At 40.1% G+C, this 19,579-nt stretch overlaps 1 protein-coding gene across 2 annotated transcripts in view; it reads right to left on the minus strand.

The window, feature by feature from the left end:
• Positions 1 to 5,319: 5,319 nt before the first annotated feature.
• Positions 5,320 to 19,579, minus strand: part of LOC115195260 (protein sel-1 homolog 1) — a 45,542-nt gene continuing 31,282 nt past the window's right edge. Inside the window, exons 18-21 of one of the 2 annotated variants that reach the window (XM_029755043.1) lie at positions 13,621 to 13,692; positions 8,404 to 8,576; positions 8,198 to 8,326; positions 5,320 to 7,936 (exon numbers count right to left, since the gene is read on the minus strand). In XM_029755043.1, the coding sequence (XP_029610903.1) occupies positions 7,691 to 7,936; positions 8,198 to 8,326; positions 8,404 to 8,576; positions 13,621 to 13,692 (620 nt within the window). In that variant the 3' untranslated portion in view covers positions 5,320 to 7,690. Of the gene's footprint in view, positions 7,937 to 8,197; positions 8,327 to 8,403; positions 8,577 to 13,620; positions 13,696 to 19,579 lie in introns of both variants that reach the window. The other variant, XM_029755037.1, reaches the window with a different exon arrangement.

A 19,579-nucleotide genomic window follows, 5' to 3' on the forward strand; every position in this document is an offset into this window, starting at 1 on the left:
ATTAAGGAGAAGTGTATCTTTAAAATGGTGTAAAATAGTCGTATGTTTGAGGAATTGATATTATTGAGTTTGAGGTTGTTGTATTTCGCGCCACGCTGTTCCATTGGATATTGGCTAGGCGTTCCGCTAGCGGAACGTCTGTTCTCAACAGGTTTTAAGGAAGTGTGCAATTGGCATGTTGACTGCAGAACTGTGCCCCAGAGCTGTTGCCAGAGAATTGAATGTTAATTTCTCTACCATAAAACCCCCTCCATCGTTTTTGAAAATTTGGCAGTACGTCCAACCGGCCTCACAACCACAGACCACATATATGGAGTCATGTGGGTGAGTGGTTTGCTGATGTCAGCTTTGAGAACAGAGTGCCCATGGTGGCAGTGGGGTTATGGTATGGACAAGCATAGCTACGGACAACGAACACAATTGCATTTTACTGATGGCAATTTCAATGCACAGAAATACCGTAACGAGATCCTAAGGTCCATTGTGAGGCCAATTTATTTTAAGGTACCTGTGACCAACAAATGCATATCTGCATTCCCAGTAATATGAAATCCATAGATTAGGCCCTAATGAATTTATTTCAATTGACGGATTTCCTTATATCAAATGTAACTCAGTAAAATCAATGAAATTGTTGCATGTTGCGGTTATATTTTTGTTCAGTATATTTCCATGACCGCAACAAGAAAAAATGCTGACAAGTTACCATGGAAACAGACACATAACTACCATGCACTATACTCTCCCAGTCAGTGTCAGGTGTTGTAAATTGTAATTAATAAAGTGATACAGTATTCTATTTATTTTTCCTATTTATCCATCGAAGACCCATTGAGAAATATACTTTATAAGGGATGAGAACAAATATTCAAATCAAATCAAATTCATTTAGGAAGCCCTTTTTACATCAGCTGATGTCCGTGTAGAGCAATTTGGGTTTCCAATCTCTCCAAAAGAATGTGGCGATCGAAGGTATCAAAAGCAGCACTAAGGTCTAGGAGCCCGAGGACAGATGCAGAGCCTCGGTCTGACGCCATTAAAAGGTAATTTACCATCTTCACAAGTGCAGTCTCAGTGCTATGATGGGGTCTAAAACCAGACTGAAGCATTTCGTATACATTGTTTGTCTCCAGAAAGGCAGTGAGTTGCTGCGCAACAGCTTTTTCAAAAACAATTGAGAGGAATGGGAGATTCGATATAGGCCGATAGTTTTTTATATTTTCTGGGTCAAGGTTTGGCTTTTTCAAGAGAGGCTTTATTACTGCCACTTTTAGTTTGGTACACGTCCGGTGGATAGAGAGACGTTTATTATGTTCCACATAGAGGGCCAAGCACAGGAAACAGCTCTTTCAGAAGTTTAGTTGAAATAGGGTCCAGTATGCAGCTTTGAAGGTTTAGAGGCCATGATTATTTTCATCGTTGTGTCAAGAGATATAGTACTAAAACACTTTAGTGTCTCCCTTGATCCTAGGTCCTGGCAGAGTTGTGCAGACTCAGAACAACTGAGTTTAGGAGGAATACACAGATTTAAAGAGGAGTCCGTAATTTGCTTTCTAATGATCATGATCTTTTCCTCAAAGAAGTTCATGAATTTATTACTGCTGAAGTGAAAGCCATCCTCTCTTGGGGAATGCTGCTTTTTAGTTAGCTTTGCGACAGTATAAAAAATAAATGTTGGATTGTTCTTCTTTTCCTCAATTAAGTTGGAAAAATAGGATGATCGAGCAGCAGTGAGGGCTCTTCGATACTGCACGGTACTGTCTTTCCAAGCTAGTTGGAAGACTTCCAGTCTGGTGTGGCGCCATTTCCGTTCCAATTTTCTGGAAGCTTGCTTCAGAGCTTGGGTATTTCTGTATACCAGGGAGCAAGTTTCTTATGACAATTTGTTTTAGTTTTTAGGGGTGCGACTGCATCTAGGGTATTGCGCAAGGTTAAATTGAGTTCCTCAGTTAGGTGGTTAACTGATTTTTGTCCTCTGACGTCCTTGGGTAGGCAGAGGGAGTCTGGAAGGGCATCAAGGAATCTTTGGGTTGTCTGAGAATTTATTGCACGACTTTTGATGATCCTTGGTTGGGGTCTGAGCAGATTATTTGTTGCGATTGCAAACGTAATAAATTGGTGGTCCGATAGTCCAGGATTATGGGGAAAAACATTAAGATCCACAACATTTATTCCATGGGGCAAAACTAGGTCCAGAGTATGACTGTGGCAGTGAGTAGGTCCGGAGACATGCTGGACAAAACCCACTGAGTCGATGATGGCTCCGAAAGCCTTTTGGAGTGGGTCTGTGGACTTTTCCATGTGAATATTAAAGTTACCAACAATTTGAATATTATCTGCTATGACTACAAGGTCCGATAGGAATTCAGGGAACTCAGTGAGGAGGCTTGTAAATAGTAGCAATAAAAAGTGATTGAGTAGGCTGCATAGATTTCATGACTAGAAGCTCAAAAAACGAAAACAGTTTTTTTTGTAAATTGAAATTTGCTATCGTAAATGTTAGCAACACCTCTGCCTTTGTGGGATGCGCGGGGGATATGGTCACTAGTGTAACCAGGAGGTGAGGCCTCATTTAACACAGTAAATTCATCAGGCTTAAACCATGTTTCAGTCAGGCCAATCACATCAAGATTATGATCAGTGATTAGTTAATTGACTATAACTGCCTTGGAAGTGAGGGATCTAACATTAAGTAGCCCTATTTTGAGATGTGAGGTATCACAATCTCTTTCGATAATGGCAGGAATGGAGGAGGTCTTTATTCTAGTGAGATTGCTAAGGCGAACACCGCCATGTTTAGTTTTGCCCAGCCTAGGTTGAGGTACAGACACGATCTCAATGGGGATAGCTGAGCTGACTACACTGACTGTGCTAGTGGCAGACTCCACTAAACTGGCAGGCTGGCTAACAGGTTTCTGGCACAGGTTTCATAAATTCACAAATAGTGATTAAATATTCCCTTACTTTAAAAAAAAAATCTTCCTCTGATTGTCATCCAAAGGGTCCCAGCTATAACATGTAGTGTCGTTTTGTTAGATAAAATCCTTCTTTATATCCCAAAAAGTACATTTAGTTGGCGCCATCGATTTGAGTAATCCACTCGTTCAACATGCAGAGAAAGGAATCCGAAAATCTACCCCTAAAATTAGTTTCTATTTAGTCCTCAGATACCCTAAAATGTAATCAAACTATAATATTTCTTATGAAAAGAAGCATTTTCAATAGGAAACCGATTTTAGCAGGTGCGTGCTTTCTTCATGGCGTGTACAAACACGAATTTCAAAGACTGTGTCCCTGTACTAAAACTGATATTTCTTATTCGTTTTCGAAGTTACAAGCCTGAAACCTTGAACATAGACTGCTGACACCCTGTGGAAGTCATAGGAATTGCATCATGGGAGCTAATTTTCAGAATGCCCTTATACTTCCCATAGTAAGACCATGGTCTATCTCTCCAAAAAAATTCTGGTTGGTTTTTCTTCGATTTTTCTCCTACCATATCTGTTGTGTTATATTCTCCTACATTATTTTAACATTTATACAAACTTCAAAGTGTTTTCTTTCCAATGGTCCCAATTATATGCATATCTTGGTTTCAGGGCCTGAGCAACAGGGCACATCATTCAGGCGGAAATTGAAAGAAAAAAAGGCCTAGCCCTAGGAAGTGAAAAGGCGATACTTTAAACAAAATTTCATTTTCTATTAGTCAGAAATGAGAAATTGTAATCTGAAGGCATGAAGGCAAAAAAGCTTTTCTGAACAAAGGATGAGCCTTTCTTAAATAATCTACTGGAGAACCATTTTGGGTTTAAGTATAATTTATGTATGAGTGAAGCATTTAGGAAGAGGTTTAAAGCACATTTTTTGAGATGTGAATACAAAGTATGTCTACTTCATCCTTTGTCCAGGATGAACAATATCTGGTAAAACAAAACAAATCCATGTGCTATGCATTTCACCAAGATTTTCACATCACAATATTGAAGTGTTAGAGGCCTCCAGTTTTTTAAATGGACTGGATCTTTATACTCACCACCTGGGTCCTGTTTAGTAGCAATGAAATCAAACCTTCTTGTTGAGTACCTGAAAGTCTACCATCTGTACAAGAGTAATTAAAACATGCTAATAATGGATCTTTGAATACATAAAAAAAAGGTATCCACAGCAAAACGAGTCGTATATCGACATAACCTGAAAGGCCGCTCAGCAAGGAAGAAGCCACTGCTCCAAAACTGCCATAGAAAAATCTGACTACGGTTTGCAACTGCACATGGGGACAAAGATCGTACTTTTTGGAGAAATGTCCTCTGGTCTGATGAAACAAAAATAGAACTGTTTGGCCATAATGACCATCGTTATGTTTGGAGGAAGAAGGGGAAGGCTTGCAAGCCGAAGAACACCATCCCAACCGAGAAGCATGGGGGGTGGCGGCATCATGTTGTGGGGGTGCTTTGCTGCAGGAGGGACTGGTCCACTTCACAAAATAGATGGCATCATGAGGATGGAATATTATGTGGATATATTGAAGCAACATCTCAAGACATCAATCAGGAAGTTAAAGCTTGGTCGCAAATGGGTCTTCCAAATGGACAATGACCCCAAGCATACTCCCAAAGTTGTGGCAAAATGGCTTAAGGACAACAAAGTCAAGGTATTGGAGTGGCCATCACAAAGCCCTGACCTCAATCCTATAGAAACTTTGTGGGCAGAACTGAAAAAGCGTGTGCGAGCAAGGAGGCCTGCAAACCTGACTCAGTTACACCAGCTCTGTCAGGAGGAATGGGCCAAAATTCACCCAACTTATTGTGGGAAGCTTGTGGAAGGCTACCCAAAACATTTGACCCAAGTTAAACAATTTAAAGGCAATTCTACCAAATGCTAATTGAGTGTATGTAAACTTCTGACCCACTGAGAATGTGATGAAAGAAATAAAAGCTGAAATAAATAATTATTTCTACTATTATTCTGACATTTCACATTCTTAAAATAAAGCGGTGATCCTAACTGACCTAAGACAGGGAATTTTTAATGGGATTAAATGTCAGGAATTGTGAAAAGTTTAAATTCAGCCGTTTCCAGCAACAATAGTCATTTACAACATTATCAATGACTACACTGTATTTCTGAACAATTTGATGTTATTTTAAATGGACAAATATGTTGCTTTTCTTTCAAAAACAAGGACATTTCTGCGTGACCCCAAACTTTTGAACGGTAGTGTATATCTATAGATCATTATTCATAAACTATAAACATTGATGGTAAAATGCAATTTTTTTCAATGACCTGGACCAGTATTCTATTGCAGTCAGAGAGAAATAGTATGTAGCCTGTTATTTTATTACTTGTGTTGATATCATATTCAAACCAAAGTGAGTACAGAGGACATCATTGTTGCGTTTTGTTGAGTGATGAGTCTTATTTGAAACTTCTCATGAAAAATCTGAATCATTCTCTTAACATCCCATTATGTTCTTAATATACTGGTTCATACATTGAACGTTAGTGTATTGCTATATAAACACGTGTATTCCTCTTTACATTATGCAACGGGTATATCCTCCGTTGGCAAATTAAATTGGGCACCAAATGGAACAAAACATACTGACACAGAGAGGGACCTTTCATATTACACATTTTTAGATTTTTTAAAAAACTTTTCCAGTGCGTGCTCCAATGAACACAGCCCAGGAAATAGCACATAAAGGCTGTGAATGTTCTCTTTTTACATCAGTTGTATTATACCCATCCCATCTTGCTTAAAGTACTGTAATTATGTTTTACCTTGAAACACAGCGTTTCCCATTGTCACCTTACACTCAAATATGAAGATCTGGGGCCAAATGTGTCAAGTGTGTTAGAGTAGGAGAGCAGATCTAGGATCAGGTCCCTCCTGTTCATAATATAGTCTTATTAATTATGATCTAAAACTCGAAACTGATCCTAGATCAGCACTCCTACTCCAAAATAATTATACATACAGCCCATGAGAGTGGATCCATGTATATAACAAAGTCAATAGTTAGAAAAAGTCAATGCTTTCTTCTATTGAGTCTTCACATGACACGAAGGGTAACTGGTCCTAAAATGATAACAAAAACACTTCACATGACACGAAAGGTAACTGGTCCTAAAATGATAACAAAAACATTACACAGTCACCGGAGATTACGAGAGCCGCCATCTCTGTTCCTGTCGCAGTTAAACTTCTCTTTGACTTATCAAACCAAACAGTTTAAATAGGAGAAAATTAAATTAACAATGGTGCCACAAACGTACTACCAATTACTAGAAGATGGAACAACCCGAAAATGTACCTACAATAAGATAATCATGTGTCAATGTAGACTGACTACAAACAAACACAGAGAATTGTAAAATTCTTAAGATATGCTACTCTTTACGGTAATATATTGTGCAGAGTGCAGTAGACAAAAAAATATACATTTCTTCTCTATGTTTGCCGTAAAAAAAAAAAAAAAGGCCACAAAGGGTTAAAGGTACACTCAGCAAGATGACATCATCATACAAAATGGGGCAACTTCCTACTTACAGACAACATAGAGAATTAAAAATCTGCCAAGACTGACATTATTGGCTATTCCCAATGTGTGTATACCACAAGGGAGGATGCAAATTGTTACGTTTGTTTAATAATGGTATTCTTGGCGGTAGATTTGAATTCTGCTGTTGCATAATGTCCTTCTGTTGATGATGTAATCTGCTGAGTGTACCTTTAATTTTTCAGCTGTGTGCCCCACTCTCAGGCACATACAGTGTAGAGACTGAAGAGTTTCTTCAACCGAGCAGTTTCTCAGGATTTTGGCTGTAAGAGAGCATCTATGGTGGGGATCGGCATTCAGCAATATCCCCATAACATTTTCCTTATTATATAGAGAAAAGCGCAAGAATCCAACTTTTTGCCTGACCATACCATAGCAGAGCTCAAATGACTGACAAGTGACAACAATACCTTTCATTACTTGTTCCACTCAAACAAGAAGGCTGCCCAAAGCTCAGCTCTGTTTTTACTGGATGTCAAATAAATTAGCAAGTTTATGTTTCCTTCATTAATTCAACATAATGTGCTAACAAAGCACATTCGCTAACAAAACAAGTTCCTGTTTGCTAAAGAAACATTTGCACAAAAAAAGCAGGCTGGAAAAAAAACTTGCTTGATAAAGAATATTTGCTTATAGAACGTGTTCCCTAACAAATAATTTCATAAAGACAAGGAGATGAAGCTAACTTCACGTGTCAAGTTCCAATTGCTGCCAATCTCAAATTTGTTGGTATTGCAAGGTGAGTGTATTGTTCTGGTATCGTATTTGCTGATAAGGAAAGTTGTAACCTTAAACACCTACATAAAATCCGCAAAGAAAAATCAGAAAAAATATCTGGTAACCACTACTAGAGCACACAAAACAAGACTGTTTAATTTACAGATTGGACGATAATTAAAGGGATAGTTCGGGATTTTGGCAATGAAGTCGTTTATCTACTTCCTCAGTCAGATTAACTTGTGGACACCATTTTTATGTCTAACTTCCAGTATGCAGGAAGTTAGAAGTAATTTTGGGAGCCAATGCTAATTAGCGTTAGCGCAATAATTGGAAGTCTACAGGAACAGCTAGCATATTAGCTGTTCCCATAGACTTCCAGTCATTGCTCTTATGCTAGTAGCAATTGCTCACTGCTGCTCCTCTTCAGCCTGGGGTGGGACCTCGGGCTGAACCTGGTCCTCAGGTTGGGGCTGCTCTTGGGGGGGCCTGGCTGGGGCCGAGAGAGGAGGGGGCCGCGGGGGCACAGCCTGGTGCTGTCTCTGGCGGTAGGCGATGACGGTGCCCAGAAGCAGGGCGATGACCGTCATGAGGTAGAGGTCCCACTCGGGGCCCAGGAGCTGGTCAAGGTCCACCTGACTGACCAGCTCAGTCATCTGTTGGAGGGGGGATGGAGCGAGGAGGGAGATGATGCAGGGAGGGAGGGGGAGAAAGAGGGAGCAGAAAGAGAGAACATTGATTACATTTAACAAACAGTACAATCCCATGAATCCTGTACAAATGTAATAAACTACAACTAGCCTAAGTTTGCCTCAAACATTGAGCCTGGCCCCCACGAGTTGAAATAGAAATGACTGAGGAAACTGAATCTCCCAGAGTCACCCGGGTCCAGGAAGTGCTCTGTACTATACACTCACGTTGAGGTCGTGCATGTACTGCAGGGTGTAGACCAGGCCCAGTTTACACAGAGCCAGGAAGACGGGCACCTGGGCGTCGGGACTGGCCTCGGCAGCCATGTCATAGAAACGCTTAGCCAGGTGGATGTCCTACACCAGGCGGAAAGATAGAGGGTTACATGGTTGTGTGCGTATATTAATGTGTGTGCATGTGTGTGTTTGCCCACCTGTTTGATGCCCAGGCCTTTCTCATGCATGTAGCCCAGGTTGAACATGGCCTGAGCACTGTGCTGCTGCTCCGAGGCCAGCCTATAGTGGATGACAGCAGTCTCGTAGTCCACATCAGTACCATAACCGTAGAAATGGTAGTCCCCAAGCTTTATTCTAGCCACTGTATAACCTGGGTAACACAGTTGGACATATAGTATCCACGTCAGTACCGTAACAGTACACACATCAGTATCATAACCGTAGAAAAGGTAGTCCTCCAGCTTTATCCTAGCCACTGTTTAACTTCACTAGGGTAGGGGGCACTATTTTCACCTCCGGATGAAAAGCGTGCCCAAAGTAAACTGCCTGCTACTCAGGCCCAGAAGCTAGGATATGCATATAATTGGTAGATTTGGATAGAAAACACACTAAAGTTTCCAGAACTGTATAACAGAACTGATATGGCAGGTGAAAACCTGAGAAAAATAGTTAGCAGATGTTATTGTGAGTGTAGCGAAATGCTTGTGCTTCTAGTTCGACAATGCAGCAATATCAAACAAGCAATCTAACAATTCCACAACAACTACCTAATACACACAAATCTAAGTAAAGGAATGCAATAAGAATATATACATATAAATATATGGATGAGCAATGACAGTGCTCATATGAGATGAGTAATGCAAGATAAAAAAAAAAAGAAAATAATGTTTAGCAGTCTTGTCTCATCGCTGCAACCCCCGTACAGACTCGGGAGAGGCGAAGGTCGAGAGCCATGCGTCCTCCGAAACACAACCCAAGAGCCATGGTTCTTGACACAACGCACATCCAACCTGGAAGCCAGCCGCATCAATGTGTCGGAGGAAACGCCGTACACCTGGCGACCTGGTCAGCGTGCACTGCGCCCGGCCCGCCACAGGAGTCGCTAGTGCGTGACGAGACAAGGATATCCCTGCCGGCCAAACCCTCCCTAACCCAGACAACGCTGGGCTAATTGTGCGCCGCCCTATTGGTCTCCCGGTCGCGGTCGGCTGCGACAGAGCCAGGGCTCGAACCCAGAGTTCTCTGGTGGTAAAGTTAGCACTGCGATGCAGTGCCTTACACCACTGTGCCACCCGGGAGGCCCCATGTAAACATTAATAAAGTGACTAGTGATTAATTTATTAAAGTGGCCAATGATTTCAAGTCTGAATGTAGGCAGCAGCCTTTCAGTGTTAGTGATGGCTATTTAACAGTCTGATGGCCTTGAGATAGAAGCTGTTTTTCAGTCTCTCGGTCCCAGCTTTGATGCACCTGTACTGACCTCGTTTTCTGGATGGTAGCGTGGTGAACAGACAGTGGCTCGGGTAGTTGTTGTCCTTGATGATCTTTTTATATAACATGTTCTCTCTGCTACCGCACGGCAAGCAGTACCCAAGCGCCAAGTCTAGGTCCAAGAGGCTTCTAACCTCTCTAGGGTATGTGGGACGAAATCGTCCCACCTACTCAACAGCCAGTGGAATCCCGTGGCGCGATATTCAAATACCTTAGAAATGCTATGACTTCAATTTCTCAAACATATGACTATTTTACACCATTTTAAAGACAAGACTCTTGTTAATCTAACCACACTGTCCAATTTCAAAAAGGCTTTACAACGAAAGCAAAACATTAGATTATGTCAGCAGAGTACCCAGCCAGAAATAATCAGACACCCATTTTTCAAGCTAGCATATAATGTCACATAAACCCAAACCACAGCTAAATGCAGCACTAACCTTTGATGATCTTCATCAGATGACACTCCTAGGACATTATGTTATACAATACATGCATGTTTTGTTCAATCAAGTTCATATTTATATCAAAAACCAGCTTTTTACATTAGCATGTGACATTCAGAACTAGCATACCCACCGCAAACTTCCGGTGAATTTACTAAATACTCACGATAAACGTTCAAAAAAACATAACAATTATTTTAAGAATTATAGATACAGAACTCCTTTATGCAATCGCTATGTCCGATTTTAAAATAGCTTTTCGGCAAAAGCACATTTTGCAATATTCTGAGTAGATAGCTCGCCATCACGGGCTAGCTATTTTGACACCCACCAAGTTTTGCCCTCACCAAACTCAGATTTACTATAAGAAAAATTGGATTACCTTTGCTGTTCTTCGTCAGAATGCACTCCCAGGTCTTCTACTTCAATAACAAATGCTGGTTTGGTTCAAAATAATCCATAGTTATGTTCAAATATCCTCTGTTTTGTTCGTGCGTTCAAGACACTATCCGAAGGGTGACGAAGGGTGACGCGCCCGACGCGTTTCGTGACAAAAAAATTCTAAATATTCCATTACCGTACTTCGAAGCATGTCAACCGCTGTTTAAAATCAATTTTTATGCGATTTTTCTCGTAAAAAAGCGATAATATTCCGACCGGGAAACCCTGTTTTCGCTCAAAGACGAAAAAATAAAAACATGGTGTCGGCTCGTGCACGCGCCCCCAGTCTCATTGTTCTCTGATCGACCACTACCCAAATGCGCTACTGTTTTTCAGCCATGGCCTGCAAAGTCATCATTCCCCGTTCTGCCGCCTTCTGAGAGCCTATGGGAGCCGTAGGAAGTGTCACGTTACAGCAGAGATCCTCAGTTTTCAATAAAGAGTGTAGAAGGTCAAGAAATGGTCAGAGAGGGCACTTACTGTAAGGAATCTTCTCAGGTTCTTGCCTGCCATATGAGTTCTGTTATACTCACAGACACCATTCAAACAGTTTTAGAAACTTTAGGGTGTTTTCTATCCAAATCAAACAATTATATGCATATTCTAGTTTCTGGGCAGTAGTAATAACCAGATTAAATCGGGTACGTTTTTTATCCGGCCGTGCAAATACTGCCCCCTACCCTAGAGAGGCTAAACAGCTTCTACCCCCAAGCCATAAGACTCCTGAACATCTAATCAAATGGCTACCCAGACTATTTGCATTGCCCCCCCCCTCCTCTTTTACACCGCTGCTACTCTCTGTTGTTATCATCTATGCATAGTCACTTTAATAACTCTACCTACAGTTGAAGTCGTAAGTTTACATACACCTTAGCCAAATACATTTAAACTCAGCTTTTCACAATTCCTGACATTTAATCCCAGTAAAAATTCCCTGTCTTAGGTCAGGTAAGATCACCACTTTATTTTAAGAATGTGAAATTTCAGAATAATAGTAGAGAGAATGATTTATTTTAGCTTTTATTTCTTTCATCACATTCCCAGTGGGTCAGAAGTTTTTTCACTCAATTAGCATTTGGTAGCACTGCCTTTAAATTGTTTAACTTGGGTCAAACATTTCAGGTAGCCTTCCACAAGCTTCCCACAATAAGATGGGTGAATTTTGGGCCCATTCCTCCTGACAGAGCTGGTGTAACTGAGTCAGGTTTGTAGGCCTCCTTGCACGCACATGCTTTTTCAGTTCTGCCCACAAATGTTCCATAGGATTGAGGTCAGGGCTTTGTGGTGGCCACTTCAATACCTTGACTTTGTTGTCCTTAAGCTACTTTTCCACAACTTTGGAAGTATGCTTGGGGTCATTGTCTATTTGGAAGACCCATTTGCGACCAAGCTTTAACTTCCTGATTGATGTCTTGAGATGTTGCTTCAATATATCCACATAATATTCCATCCTCATGATGCCATCTATTTTGTGAAGTGCAGCAAAGAATACCCACAACATGATGCCCCCCCGTGCTTCATGGTTGGGATGGTGTTCTTCGGCTTGCAAGCCTTCCCCTTCTTCCTCCAAACATAACGATGGTCATTATGGCCAAACAGTTCTATTTTTGTTTCATCAGACCAGAGGATATTTCTCCAAAAAGTACAATCTTTGTCCCCATGTGCAGTTGCAAACCGTAGTCTGGTTTTTTATGGCAGTTTTGGAGCAGTGGCTTCTTGCTTGCTGAGCGGCCTTTCAGGTTATGTTGATATAGGACTCGTTTTACTGTAGATATAGATACTTTTGTACCTGTTTCCTCCAGCATCTTCACAAGGTCCTTTGCTGCTGTTCTGGGATTGATTTGCACTTTTCGCACCAAAATACGTTAATCTCTAAGAGACAGAACGTGTCTCCTTCCTGAGTGGTATGATGGCTGTGTGGTCCCATTGTGTTTATACTTGCGTACTATTGCTGTTACCTTCAGGCATTTGGAAATTGCTCCCAAGGATGAACCAGACTTGTGGAGGTCTACAATTTTCTTTCTGAGGTCTTGGCTTATTTCTTTTGATTTTCCCATAATGTAAAGCAGAGGCACTGAGTTTGAAGGTAGGCCTTGAAATACATCCACAGGTACACCTCCAATTGACTCAAATGATGTCAATTATCCTATCAGAAGCTTCTAAAGCCATGACATCATTTTCTGGAATTTTCCAAGCTGTTTAAAGGCAATCAACTTAGTGTAACTTCTGACCCACTGGAATTGTAATACTGTGAATTATAAGTGAAATAATCTGTCTGTAAACAATTGTTCGAAAAATTACTTGTGTCATGCACAAAGTAGATGTCCTAACCGACTTGCCAAAACTATAGTTTGTTAACAAGAAATATGTGGAGTGGTTGAAAAATGAGTTTTAATGACTCCAACCTAAGTGTATGTAAACGTCCGACTTCAACTGTACATGTACATATTACCTCAACTAACCGGTGCCCCCGCATATTGACTCTGTACCGGTACCCCCCCGTATATAGTCTCGCTATTGTTATTTACTGCTGCTCTTTAATTACTTGTCACTTTTATTTCTTATTCTTATCCGTATTTTTTTAAACTGCATTGTTGGTTAGGGGCTCGTAAGTAAGCATTTCACTGTAAGGTCTACACCTGTTGTATTCGGCGCATGTGACTAATACAATTTTATTTAATTTTATATTTATTGTAGCATATAATGTGATATGTTGGAGATTTTCTTCCATTTTGTCACAGGATCATTTTAATGTAGATTAAAATGTTTGTTTTTTAACCTGGCCCCTGGGTAACACAGTACACACGTCAGTCCCGTAACCGTAGAAGTGGTTGTCCCCCAGCTTTATCCTAGTCCTTGTTTAACCACAGTTGAACATACAGTACACGTCATTACCATAACCATACGTTTTAATACCCCAGCTTTATCTTACCTATCTTTGCCAACAATAACTTAAGGGTACAAAAACAAGATGGTTGCTCAGCACAGCAATAAGAGGGGAGGGTGATTTATGAAGGAGGCTAGACCAACCCTGTGCTGCTGCTCTTGTCCAATGGAGGAGGGCTCGAGGGTACGTCTCGTTCTCACTGAAGATCCGGACCTCTGCTTAAAACGAGAAATGCACGCACACACACACACACACACACACACACACACACACACACACACACACACAAATTTGAAATTAAATGTAGGAGAATATAACATTAGATCTGGTAAAAGATAAAGATTTTTTTTTTGTTCCATCATCTTTGAAATGCAAGAGAATGGCCATTATATAACTTAAGACTCTAGGCGCAATTTAGGTTTTGGCTACTAGATGGCAGCAGTGTATGTGAAACATTTTAAACTGATCCAATGAACCATTGCATTTCTGTTCAAAATGTTTTATCAAGTCCTCCCAAATGTGCCTAATTAGTCAATATATACATTTTCAAGTACATAACTGTGTACTCTCCTCAAACAATAGCATGGTATGTTTTCATAATAAAAACTAGCTACTGTAAATTAGACAGTGCTGTTAGATAAAAATGTATGTACGTTTTACATGTTAGCTCAACCATCCCGCTGGGGGTGGGGAACTGATCCCGTAGAGGTTAATTGTTTTAGATTTTTTTTGTTCATATAGAAACAACTAAATTAGATGTTCTGAGTCACTGTCAATGCTTAAATCACAGAACACTTGTTTTGGTGTGAAAAACTAACATTTGGGTTTTTAAGTGTAATTCCCCTTTAATTGAGTGTCTGGCCCTTTAATTGCGCTTCTAGCGAGTGAGGAATGACCCGTCTAATGTGATGGTCTAGCAATGTATCTGTACTGCTGCTGCTCATTTCATGACAAAGTTTGCAAATAACAAATAATAGATACAATTATATAATTCAGTGGTCACGAACCGGTCGATCGCTAAAGGCATTCCTAGTCAATCACCAGACGTTTCTGTAGAAAAGCCATAAAGGCTTGTTCTCCTTTTTTATTATTCGTGTTGCGCTGTTGGCGGTATGTGGACTTGATTCAGAAGCCCTGCGCACCGGGTAGGCAAAGTGTTCCCATTTTGAACAATTTAAATGTGTCTATAAAGACTAACTCCGCCTGCCCGGTGGACCTGTGGCTAAATCGAGTGATAGCTCATATCACCGTTCCGACAGCTTCCACGACACTGGCAAAAGCAAATGTTGATACTAACCTACGTGAGACTTCATACCTTTTAAAACCATGAACAGAGAGACTGTCAAATAATACAACAAAGAACTGCTGTTTGAGTGAGTTCTTAAGTTTTTATTCAGCACTGTCAACACTGTTTTTGCTCAACACCATTACAAAACATAAAAACACTTCTCCCTACTCCCACTCGTGCGGCAGCTGCAATGAATGAGTAGCCAAGTGTATCGATAGCCCTGCGTGCCAATTTTTATAGAGGAATATTTAACTTTCTCTGGTCATAGGAACAACATGAATTTGTGCATGAGGCAGATGCGGTGTGACTCGAGTTTCGCCATAAGGTGGTAGACAGTGTCCCCTCTCACTGGTCAGTCTCACCGGACAAAAGGAAGGAGAGAGCCGTGAGAGGCGGACCCTCTGTTGCCCTCTCCCTCCCTCCCTCCGCTGAGACTAATGCCGTGTTCAAAACAACTGGGAACTTGGAGATCTCAGACATCAGTGCGTTCAAGACAACTGGGAAGTCAGTCTGGGAAAAATAGTTCAACGGTCATCCAACTCGGAATTCCAAGTCGGAAACGCTAGCATCTTTCTATAGCTCTGACTTTCCAACCTGAAGATCACTGACATCATGACCTTGTCGTCGCCACCCCCCCCCGAGTTCCCAGTTGTCTTGAAAGCACCATGAACATCAGATGCAGGTACCATCTGTCCAGTAAAATAAAAATAAATGATTTGCAAATTATTTACATTTATGCTCAGTTATGCCTCACAAGTGCTACACCAACAGATCTTTTTTTCTTTTTATCAAAGCTCGAGTTTTGAAATATAATATGGTCCTGGGGAGAAACTTTCACTGGGGACAGGGGGGACATGACCCCCCTCACATTCTGAAATGGCATTTTTGTCACCCCCAGTTTTATTATTGCACTGTGATACAAAACCGAGCACCGGTGTTTTAGGACCATGCGGACGCCTCAGGGTGGCCTAGGTAGGCTGTTTTCCGGGTTCAGCCGGCTGGATTTTAGGACTGCACGGACACCACAGTACGTGCGGACAGGCTGTGTGAAGGCAAAGCTTCTGAAAGGCTGGCGCATAGGACCGGCATGGGCGAGATTAACAGAGGCTGCTGCTGTCTGTGTGTGTTGCGCTATTTCTCCAAGTTGTAAAAGTAATCAGAGCAGAAACTGGCTACTCTTTAGTTCACTGATCTAACTGGCAAGGTAACTGCTGTTTGACAGAAAAAAATGTATTTATTCCCAGTACTGAGCTAGTAGAGTAACTGACATGTTACGTTAGCTAATGTAATGTTTAATCTCCTCTCGACTGGAGTGAATGAACCACTAGCAGCTGGTTATCTAGCTAGTAGCTACCACAGCCAGTTCAGCTCTAGCTATCTGTCAGCAAGCAGTATCTAACAGCTGTTGTGTGTATGGAAATGCTTTCTAGCCTTTGTTTTGTCCCATTTTATTAACAGAAGTACATTTGATGTACCATTAGTTAGAGCTAGCCAAAAGTTGTCCAACGTTAGCTAGCTAGCTCAAGAACTTCAGCTATTATTTTTGCCTCAATCACACTAGACCTGAATCAAACGATGAAACCAGCAGCCAAACGTATTGAAGACCGATGTGAGTTTTTATTAGTCAGTATAGCAATGTAATGTTATTGATCTGTCAGTTTACCTAGCTATTTCCCTACTTTTCACACTGACACTGTATAAACAGCTCTACAAGCTTCACTGTCGTGGTGCACTGTTAGTACACAACACTATGCTCATCATGTCTTAGCAGGATCAAATGATGACAGGTGTCTCAGCAGGGTCAGACAGCCAGGGAAGACCAGTCTACGGAGCTCAGGTGAATTTTGCAGTATATAATAATAATACGTGAATGGATGCAAAGTTCCATCTTGAGTTGATGGGTACAGTCTGGGATCTGGGAAAAATTGTAATTTCAATTATTGAAACATTGATTCTATTCTTGTATAATATAATGTATAAATGTACACCAAAGTATTTCTTTGTCATGCCTCATCTGAACAGGATCAGATGGTGACAGGGGTCACAGCAGGGTCAGAGAACCAGGGAAGACCAGTCTGTGATGGCGCTGAAGTTAACTTTTGCAGATAAAACACTTTATTCTCTCTGTGCAGCGAACACTGGACAAGCAAGAATCTTAAAAGATTGAAACTATTTTAAGGCAGTGTGACAAACCTCTAAAGTTGATTTCAAAACTGTATCAAGGGTTGATAGAGGCTTTTCTCAGTGACACAAAACATGTAAAACAAAAATGTGAGGAAGACCTGAGACACTATTGAGGAAGATGATGAATGGATACAGATGTGCTAGAATGGCCAGTCATCTTCATATCATCTCAGACATAAATTACTGCAATTTAACACCAGTTGTAGAACGTACTATATGCCAGTGAAACTGAATATCATGCACTCAGAAATGTAATTCTTCTGCTGGAGGTGTAAAACACATAAGGGGACATATGTGCATATGTTATGCTCTTGTGAAGGCCGGCTGAATTCTGGCAAAGAGTATGTTATTTTATCTCAGCATGTCTACAGGTTCTACCTTCTTGTTTTTGTTTGGTTGGAAATGTAGATACTGGAGACTTATCAGAAGAAACTGCAACCTAGTATTTATAGCAGCTAAGAAACGCATTGCAATTAATTGGAAGGTTGGGTATCCTCCCACAATGGATGGAAGAAATGTCAAGTTATGTATAACTAGATTTGATTTATTACAAGATTAAGGGTATACTGTGCAATTTGCATATGGTCTGGGTGCCTTATATGGAATATTGTACGACAAAAGGAGTCTATTGAAAACATGCCCATGTCAGGGTCGATACACACACTACATGACCAAAAGTATGAGGCACTTGCTCGTCGAACATCTCATTCCAAAACCATGGGCATTAATATGGAGTTGGTTCCCCTTTGCTGCTATAAGAGCCTCCACTCTTCTGGATGTTGGAACATTGATTACGGGGACTTAACCAAATATTTTGAAAGAGGTAGCATCCATTTCCACTGAATGATGTTAACTGTAAGGATTTCTTTCATAATAATAATAATAATAATAATAATGTAAAATTAACAAATTTACAGAAATACCTATGTGAAGGCCAACTTACAGAAGAGTAACTGTTTGAGCCAATAAAATAGTTTCAGTCTGCAAAAACACCATGGCTTGACGGTATACAAGTAGAGGTATATCAGACATTTTTTGATGTACTCAAAGATCCATTATTAGCATGTTTTAATTACTCTTGTACAAATGGTAGACTTTCAGGTACTCAACAATAAGGTCTGATTTCATTACTACTAAAACAGGACCCAGGTGGTAAGTATAAAGATCCAGTCCATTTAAAAAACTGGAGGCCTCTAACACTTCAATGTTCAAAATCCTGGCGAAATGCATAGCACATAGAATAAAAAAGTATTTTTTACCTGATATTGTTCATCCTGATCGTTTTTTTTACATAGACGATATATTGGAGATAATATACGACAATTACTTTTGATTTTGAAAAGGCATTTGATGAAGTAAAACTATAATTTATATATAAATGCCTGGATTACTTTAATTTTGGTGAATCTCTTATGCAATGGTTTAAAGTTATGTACAGCAACCCCAGATGTAAATGGTTACTTCTCAGAAAGTACTGAGCTTTTAAGATGAGTAAAACAAGGCTGTCCTTTGTCTCCATATCTATTTATTATGGCCATTGAAATGCTAGTTATTCAAATTAGATCCAACAAGAACATCAAGGGGTTAGAAATCCAGGGGATAAAAACAAGTGTCAATGTATGCCGCAATCTGGATCTCTGCACAGTCTCATTGAAGATCTTGATCACTTTTCTAGCCTCTCTGGGTTAAAACCTAATTATGACAAGAGTACCATATTATGTATTGGATCGTTAAAAAAATTGTGTTTAAACTACCTTGTAGTTTACCAACAAAATAGCGGATGATGAAGTAGACATACTTGGTATTCACATCTCCAAAAATATAAATGAACTTACCACAATTCATTTCAATAGAAAGTTAGCAAAAACAGATAAGATTCTGCAACCATGGAGAGGTAAATACTTGTCTACTTATGGAAAAATCACATTGATTAACTCTTTGGCATTATCAACATTTACTTACTTACTAATGGCACTGCCTACTCCAGACGACTCATTTTTAAAAATCATATGAGCAAAAAATATTTTGATTTGATATGGAATGCTAAGCTAGACAAAATTAAACTTGCCTATTTATATAATGAACAGGAGTTTGGTGGTCTAAAATTATTAAATATTAAAGCTTTAAACCTCTCACTAAAAGCTTCACTCATACATAAATTATACTTAAAACCAAAATGGTTCTCCAGTATATTATTAAGAAAGGCTCATCCTTTGTTCAAAAATGGCCTTTTTACCTTTATACAGATTACAACTTCTCATTTCCGACTAATTGAAAATTAAATGTTGTTTAAAGTATCGCCCTTTCTTAAACAAGCCATACAAAGCTGGTTACAATTTCAGTTTTATCCTCCAGAAAAGATTGAACAAATATTACAAAAGTTATGGTTTAATCTCTAGGAGACAGAATGCATCTCCTTCCTGAGCGGTGTGACGGCTGCGTGGTCCCATGGTGTTTATACTTGCGTATTATTATTTGTACAGATGAACGTGGTACCTTCAGGCATTTGGAAAAAAAATTCTGAGGTCTTGGCTGATTTCTTGATTTTCCCATGATGTCAAGCAAAGAGGCACTGAGTTTGAAGGTAGGCCTTGAAATACATCCACAGGTACACCTCCAATTGACTCAAA

This window comes from Salmo trutta, chromosome 1 (assembly GCF_901001165.1).
Source record: "Salmo trutta chromosome 1, fSalTru1.1, whole genome shotgun sequence".
Classification (NCBI taxonomy): Eukaryota; Metazoa; Chordata; class Actinopteri; order Salmoniformes; family Salmonidae; genus Salmo; species Salmo trutta.